General features: G+C 34.8%; 1 protein-coding gene across 1 annotated transcript in view; it reads right to left on the bottom strand.

Moving 5' to 3' along the window:
* Positions 1-669: 669 nt before the first annotated feature.
* Positions 670-9,064, bottom strand: part of LOC106473484 (protocadherin Fat 4-like) — a gene marked incomplete at both ends in the record, with an annotated part of 49,189 nt that continues 40,794 nt past the window's right edge. Inside the window, 5 exon segments of the mRNA XM_022401907.1 lie at positions 670-809; positions 1,985-2,168; positions 5,199-5,437; positions 6,023-6,201; positions 8,306-8,430. Of these exon segments, the coding sequence (XP_022257615.1) occupies positions 670-809; positions 1,985-2,168; positions 5,199-5,437; positions 6,023-6,201; positions 8,306-8,430 (867 nt within the window).

Below are 9,064 nucleotides of genomic sequence, written 5' to 3'. Positions count from 1 at the left end.
GTAAAACATTCAAAATTAAATTCGATTCTAAAATGAGGCCATTGTCACTCTTGTACTGTAAAACATTCAAAATTAAATTCGGTTCTAAAATGAGGCCATTGTCACTTTGTACTGTAAAACATTCAAAATTAAATTCGATTCTAAAATGAGGCCATTGTCACTCTTGTACTGTAAGACATTCAAAATTAAATTCGGTTCTAAAATGAGGCCATTGTCACTCTTGTGCTGTAAAACATTCAAAATTAAATACGATTCTGAAATGAGGCCATTGTCACTCTTGTACTGTAAAACATTCAAAATTAAATTCGATTCTAAAATGAGGCCATTGTCACTCTTGTACTGTAAAACATTTAAAATTAAATTCGGTTCTAAAATAAGGCCATTGTCACTCTTGTACTGTAAAACATTTAAAATTAAATTCGGTTCTAAAATAAGGCCATTGTCACTCTTGTACTGTAAAACATTTAAGATTAAATTCGATTCTAAAATGAGGCCATTGTCACTCTTTACTGTAAAACATTTAAGATTAAATTCGATTCTAAAATGAGGCCATTGTCACTCTTGTACTGTAAAACATTTAAGATTAAATTCGATTCTAAAATAAGGCCATTGTCATTCTTGTACTGACACAGCTGAATATGTAGGTCATTTTAAGTAGTATATCAGTACCTGTAAAAAACAGTGTCCAGCAGGTAGGTTTTCAACCAATGAAACAGAATAAGCAGGTTTAGAAAACAATGGAGAGTGATCGTTGACATCCCGGATGTCTATGGTAACCGTGGCTAACCCGAATAGTGGACTTGCATGTGCTGTAAAAATAAAGATAAGGTTTCCTGACCAAAAAACTAAATACTTTGGTAAGTTTGTGAACAATTATACATTTGGTAATATTTAAAGTTAGTTTAAAGTTAAACACTTTCAATTTGTTGTGGTCGAAGATCCAATGTAAAAATATTGATAATCACAGACAGAAACAGATATTGGACAAAGGCATGTGTTAATAACTAACGGAAAATAAAGTCAGGTAATGGGAAGTACCGTTAGTAAACACTTACTGCTACACAAATAATTACAGTAATCACTTAGGCATTGTGTAAATACCAACTCTGAATGTTATGATCTGTAACATTGATTAATTAGAAATTTGAATATTATGATCTGTAACACTGATTAATTAGAAATCTGAATATTATGATCTGTAACACTGATTAATTAGAAATCTGAACATTATGATCTGTAACACTGATTAATTAGAAATCTGAATATTATGATCTGTAACACTGATTAATTAGAAATCTGAATATTATGATCTGTAACATTGATTAATTAGAAATTTGAATATTATGATCTGTAACATTGATTAATTAGAAATCTGACTATTATGATCTGTAACACTGATTAATTAGAAATCTGAACATTATGATCTGTAACACTGATTAATTAGAAATCTGAATATTATGATCTGTAACATTGATTAATTAGAAATCTGAACATTATGATCTGTAACACTGATTAATTAGAAATCTGAACATTATGATCTGTAACACTGATTAATTAGAAATCTGAACATTATGATCTGTAACATTGATTAATTAGAAATCTGAATATTATGATCTGTAACACTGATTAATTAGAAATCTGAATATTATGATCTGTAACACTGATTAATTAGAAATCTGAACATTATGATCTGTAACATTGATTAATTAGAAATCTGAATATTATGATCTGTAACATTGATTAATTAGAAATCTGAATATTATGATCTGTAACACTGATTAATTAGAAATCTGAATATTATGATCTCGAACAGTGATTAATCTGAAATCTGAATATTATGATCTCGAACAGTGATTAATCTGAAATCTGAATATTATGATCTCGAACAGTGATTAACTAAGTGGCATGATATGTAAGACTTAGACTTGTTACAAGTCCAGACATGTTTTTGGCCTTTAAAGTATGTTCCTTAAATTAGACGTACAATCTTTAGCTTGGATTAATAAGACGTAGCTCTTCTTTCTGTCGTAGTCCAAGGTGTGGGCTGACGATCTGTTGACGTGAATACTTCCAGATTTTGGATTTATATAAAAGACTTCTTCTTCATTCCCACTTGTTATACTGTAAGTAACAGTGCTATTCTGAAGGTCCCGATCAGTGGCTGCCACCTTTTAAAAGCAATACACAAATACTGTTAAATACATAGACAGATAGGTAGATTATTCGTACTATAATACTATTAAGACGTCATTTCCTCGAAAATTAACGTCAGTGAAAATCTTTTATGTCAATTGTTCGTTTGTACATACATAATTCACAGTTCTTTATATCAACGTTACTATAGCAAATGACACTCGAAAGATCCCCACACATCAACACGTTCCTTCAACGGGAACACAAAAATAGCAAATAACACTCGAAAGATCCCCACACATCAACACGTTCCTTCAACGGGAACACAAAAATAGCAAATAACACTCGAAAGATCCCCACACATCAACACGTTCCTTCAACGGGAACACAAAAATAGCAAATAACACTCGAAAGATCCCCACACATCAACACGTTCCTTCAACGGGAACACAAAAAGATTCTTTTCAAAAATCAGAGAAAAATCTGGTCCTACAGTAAAAGTGTGCAAAACCAAAATAGGGAATTCCCGAGACGAGCAACCTCAAAAATACTAAATATAAATAAGGGGGTCACTTGCAGAACACGTGACTCCATTTATCAACCCCCCCCCAAAAAAAAGGTCCATATCTGACAATCCTAACGCCTTCTAAAAAACACGTCAACGTCTATAAATATTAAATCAAAAGTTCGAAAAGTCTATAAATATTTATAAACCCAAGGTTCTCTTACGTATAGAAATTAGTTTTAGAAGAAAATCAAATAGAAATATATATAGGACTGTTATTTTGAATGTTCATCATCCACTGTTGAATGAACCTCGATTAGGACTGTTATTTTGAATGTTCATCATCCTCTATTGAATGAGCCTCGATTAGGACTGTAATTTTGAATGTTCATCATCCACTGTTGAATGAACCTCGATTAGGACTGTTATTTTGAATGTTCATCATTCTCTGTTGAATGAACCTCGATTAGGACTGTTATTTGGAATGTTCATCATCCACTGTTGAATGAACCTCGATTAGGACTGTTATTTGGAATGTTCCTTCAACAGAGGATGATTGAACCTCGATTAGGACTGTTATTTTGAATGTTCATCATAATCGAGGTTCATTCAACAGAGGAGGACTGTTATTTTGAATGTTCATCATCCTCTGTAGAATGAACCTCGATTAGGACTGTTATTTTGAATGTTCATCATCCTCTGTTCAATGAACCTCGATTTCGAATCATCAACCTTTGATTAATTCTTCGTTAATATAAAAAACAAAGACGGTTTATACTGTGTTAGTTTTAATACAAAGTTATTTCCATTTGATTCCTGATTTTTTTTCTTACTTTAAATTTAAACATCTTATTTGCTGTGCATTTGAAGCCCCCCCCCCCCCCAGTGGCACAGCGGTATGTCTGCAGACTTACAATGCTACAAACCGGGTTTCGATACCCGTGGTGGGCAGAGCACAGATAGCCCATTGTGTAGCTTTGTGCTTAATTACAAACAAACAAACTGTATTTGAAATCTTGAGTGGAATTCTTTAACTCCTATTTTTACTGAGTTTGAAGTAATTTCTGTCGTGAGATTTATTTACAAATTTCCTTTCATCTCATCCACTTATAGATAAAACAACTATCTTAGGGGTTCGGTTTACTCTTAGCTACAGAATGAAAACAAAAAAAAGACATATTTTGACATTTCATTACTTAACTGACAAGGAAAGTTGAAAAGGGAATGCCCTTTCTTTATTGGGGGTTCAAAATTCTAAATTACATTGACAGCGAAAGTTACGTGTTTCCTTAGGTTTTAATAATTTCTATAGTTCTTGTTTATTTTCCAATCCCAGACATCACCAATGTATCTACAACATTATTTTTCAATGACAACCCTAATTACTTTTGTGCTGTTGGGGAACGTAACCATGGTTACCCACGACGTCACTGATTGTCATTTAACGCTTCTTTACTCGTTCCAAACTCATCCCATGGGCCAGATGGTTAGGGGGGCTCGACTCTCAATCCGCGAATTCGAATCCCCGTTCCACCAAACATTCTCGCCCTTTCAGCCGTTGGGGCGTTATGATATGACGGTCAATCCCACTAGTCGTTGGTAAAAGAGTAGCCCGAGAGTTGGCGGTGGGTGGTGATGACTAACTGCCTTCCCTCTAGTCTTACACTGCTAAATTAGGGACGGCTAGCGCAGATAAGTCCTCGTGTAGCTTTGAGTGAAAATAGAAAAACAAACATCCCTGGAGAAATAATGTCTGTTTTCCGAAAAGTGTCGGGTCAAAATATTGATTGTAATATAAATGTAGAGACGATGACTCGACTTCTAATACCTCCACACAGCCTTAAACGGTTACTTGGCACCTTGCATACACTTCAACTGGACTATTTTACCTATATATGGTGTAATTCTCTGCATTTATGCTCATTGAGTTCTCCCTACCAGAGAATACCATGTGGGTCAAGTTCAACCAAAACCCAAAATGTACGACAGCGGAAAGTTTTTGTTTGTTTGTTTTTTTTAATTTCGCGCAAAGCTACACGAGGGCTATCTGCGCTAGCCGTCTCTAATTTAGCAGTGTAAGACTAGAGGGAAGGCAGCTAGCTAGTCATCACCATCCACCGCCAACTTTTGGGCTACTCTTTTACCAACGAATAGTGGGATTGACCGTCACATTATAACGCCCCCACGGCTGAAAGGGGCGAGCGTGTTTGGTGTGACGGGTTTCGAACCCGCGACCCACAGATTACGAGTTGAGCGCCCTAACCACTTGGCCATGCCGGGGCCCTAACCACCTGGCTATGCTGGGCCTTGACAGCGGAAAGACAAGAATTGGCTTAATCAACAAATCTTATACGCGTTTGTTTCTTGAATAAATCAATACATTGTTCTTATTTACTCCGAACGTAATTTACAGATTTTGCGCACCACGTGACTTTTTATTGTAATATAACAAATCGGTATTGCTGGTACAAAAAAAAAGAAAAAAAGAATGCAAATCTAATCATGTATACGGAAAGAATATAACCGTAGAAATATATTCATGAATCGGTTATTCCCAAACCTGTACAATAGCTCTATCTGTTGCTTCTTTTTCTGTAACAAACCCCTTGTAGATTTCCTGTGTGAAAACCGGGGCGTAGTCGTTAGATTCCCGGATGAAGATGTCCACTTTCACCTCGAGACTGTTGGCCTGTGGTAAACCGTCGTCCGTAGCACGAGCTGTAAAACTGTACCGTGTCCGTAAACCTAGGTCTAACTTTACAAAGATTCTCCCTGTGTCATCCTCTATCCTAAAGAAATCTGAAAAATTGATACATTTGATAAAACATCACGTGACAGAATCCTTTCCAATTAATGAGCATTATAATGTTTAGTTAAGCAGTTAATTTTTATTTAAGGATAAGAGTTTATTCTGAATAAAGAAATGTTACTTAAAGATGTTAATTTTTATTTAAGGATAAGATTGTTGGTCTACAGATAGGAGTGTTTATTCTGAATAAAGAAATCTTACTTAAAGATGTTGTTGGTCTAGAGATAGGAGTTTAATTTTTATTTAAGGATAAGATATATATATAATGTATAATATATATGGAAACTTTTAGAAACTTTTATATTTTCAATTATCGGGCTTACTGATAATTAAACTGAACTCGTGCCAGTAATCACCCTATCACTAACAGTTACTGAATAATTGTTAGTCTAATTGGTTTAGTGTTGATCTGCCCTTGTTAATTACGATCCCCTGTCTGCTTGACATATAAACACAATCATCGTTTCAAGATAAATACATGAATACTTAAGTCGATGGGAGGTCCATCCAAAGCTGTTGTACGGAAATCTCCGTCCGAGTTAATTAAGCTCTAAATTTCAGAACCCTCTGTTTACCTGTATCTCCCTCTGTGAGGTTATACAACACTTTATCTCCGTCCTTATCAAAAGCCTTGATTTGACCAATACCCGTTCCCTCTACGGCGTTTTCTTCTGCCCAGAATTTGTAAGGCACTCCGATGAACTCCGGAGAGAATTCGTTGATGTTTTGGACTTGAATAACCACAGTCGCGGAGCTAATAAATAAATAAATAATAAATCCAGCATTATTACTGAACTTCCTACTTAACTTTTAATCAAACACGTATATATATATATATATATCCACATATCTGGATAGCTCATGCTTTGTTCATATTTCTTTAATGATGTCAGAGTTCTAATATATCACGATTTCATACGTTTTTGGGGATTTGTGGTCAGATGTTAGCAATATTTCCTATGTTACATACTTTAAACTACGTTTACTTCAGCCCGGAATAGGTCTATACAGGATTTTGGTACTCAACACCACACGGTTCTGTGCGCCCTCTGTACGCAGTAAAAAGCTATAAAATTCATCATCATCATCATACATGTCTAAAAACAAACCAAAACGTCACAGATAATAGTCATCGAAAAACGTACTGGTTTATGGCAAATGCTTTGTTTGTTTCAGTGACGTGCACAGGGGTGGGCTCAAAACCCTGTCTTTCTGCTCTTATGCCCCAAAAGTGCCCTTTTTCGTAGTCATAAAAATTGTCCATAACTACTAAAAGACACTGCGAGTTATTGGGGAAGGGGGGGATTTTATAAAATAATTGGCACACAGACACTTGTAGGTATTTACGGTAAAATAAAAAAAATAATTGTGATATGTTATTAGGTGTTAATAAGCAAGAATTCAGTGTTTATTTTTAGATTTTAAAAGGGTTTATAAGACCGATGGGATAGGAATAAAAAAAGGGGTCCATTTGCTTCTTATGGCTTTCTATTCTATGTGGACCAGAGGCAACCCACAATCCTCATGAACTCTCTTAGCACGTCTTCCCCCACCAAACAAACAAAAAAAAATGTCTTGCCTTATAATGCTTGAAAAGTATACCATTTTATGTTAACTACCCCCCCCCCACCCTTTCGATGTCCTTTTTTACGTTACTGGTTTCTTTATTTAGAATTTTCGCACAATTTTGTTAGTTAGTTTGTTTGTTTCTTTGTTTGTAGTTAAGCACAAAACTACACAATGTGCTATCCCGATTTCTAGCGTTGTAGGTACACAGATATACCGCTGTGCCACTGGGGGGGGGGCATTTTCGCACATAACTACACAAATATTATCTGCGCTAGTTATCTCTAAATTTTAACTAAAAGTCAAGGGGAAAAGCAGCTAATCAACAGCAGCCACCGCCAACTCTTGGACTACTCTCATCTGATTTGAGTGTGATTTGAGCATTCCTCCCATAACAAACCCACGAACCCAAAGTACGGAGCGCGTTTTTTATAACGCATCCACGAACCCAAAGTGAAGAGCGCATTTTTTATAACGCACCCATGAACACAAAGTAAGGAGCGCGTTTTTTATAACGCATCCACGAACCCAAAGTGAAAAGCACGTTTTTTATGACAAACCCACGAACCCAAAGTGCGGAGCGCGTTTTATTTTGCGGTAACGGAAACTTGTTCTTCACAATTACAAGAGAATTTCACAACACCACGTAAAATCAAGACTACAACACAAATAACTACAAGTACGAGTAAATGAGAGTCAAAACATATAATAATAAAGCAGAAGTATCTAAGCAGATAAATAATTTACACACACAAAAAAAAAACATCTTTATTTAAGATATATATTTTATGTTCCTCAGCAGTAATTGGTCACATTAATAGCAATATGGATGGTATTAGGAACCTTATAAACAAAATGGCATAAACCCCACATGCAAGCTGATGCATAAACAGTTTAGAAAAACTTGCTTTAAAAACCAGTGAGATTCTTATCGGTAATTTTAGGGTTAGATCGCATCTATTTTTAAAAAACGACTTATTCTGTGGGCGTAGGGCATCAACGAAGTATTTCCCTTTGAATACTCAATCTCAGTTTATCTCATCTTCTTCTTTATTTTCTGTAGACGACGACGAAAGATATTACTTAGGAATTATAATGTTTATATGTTTAATTACTAGGTTTTAATAAAGCTAAGTAAGTAATGTGGAAAAAATTTTGTGAGGAGGTAAGAGTATGCACAATTTTCGTAACTACCAAATCACGTTATATTTTACTAGTGCTGCCATCTCTTGGATATAAATAAAACTATAACATTTCAAATTACTCAAATAAATTTTAACAGAATGGTTTACCCTGTACGTTGAGGATTTCCTCCGTCAACTGCAAATATTGTGAACTGATACTGGTCACGCGTCTCATAATCCAGTGACGATATCAACTTTACAGTCCCGGATGTTTGGTTGACCACAAACGTGTCCTAATTAACATGTGTAATTAAAACTAAAATATTACTGATGAAAGAAACCAAAGAGAGAGAGAAAAAAAAAATCTTGGCTAGTTGATAAGATTTAAATCAATACACACAATCGGTTTAAAAAGTAAAAATATTTATAGATATAAATGTGAACTGTTAACACATAACACTCCAACACTTTCACCCATCAATTCCTTTTCTAATGTGTTATTTTAAAATTTCTTCAACTAATTTTACTATGTGAATAAATTGTTTAAACTTTAAGAGTTTTTTTAATATATATATATACATCACATAGACAGAGAAAAATGTGGTAAACTTACTTACATAAGTCGGTTTTAGTTTCGTTCCTAATCACCACGGGAAATGTGGTAAACTTACTTAAACAAGTTGGTTTTAGTTTCGTTCCTAGTCACCACAGGAAATGTGGTAAACTTACTTACACAAGTCGGTTTTAGTTTCGTTCCTAGTCACCACAGAATATGTAGTAAACTTACTTAAACAAGTCGGTTTTAGTTTCGTTCCTAGTCACCACAGAAAATGTGGTAAGCTTACTTAAACAAGTCGGTTTTAGTTTCGTTCCTAGTCATCACAGAAAATGTTGTAAACTTATTTAAACAAGTCGGTTTTTAGTTTC

This window comes from Limulus polyphemus, unplaced genomic scaffold, assembly GCF_000517525.1.
Source record: "Limulus polyphemus unplaced genomic scaffold, Limulus_polyphemus-2.1.2 Scaffold6212, whole genome shotgun sequence".
NCBI classification, from domain to species: Eukaryota; Metazoa; Arthropoda; class Merostomata; order Xiphosura; family Limulidae; genus Limulus; species Limulus polyphemus.
The sequence above is the reverse complement of the archived record's forward strand: the minus strand, read 5'-3'. Positions and strand labels throughout refer to the sequence as shown.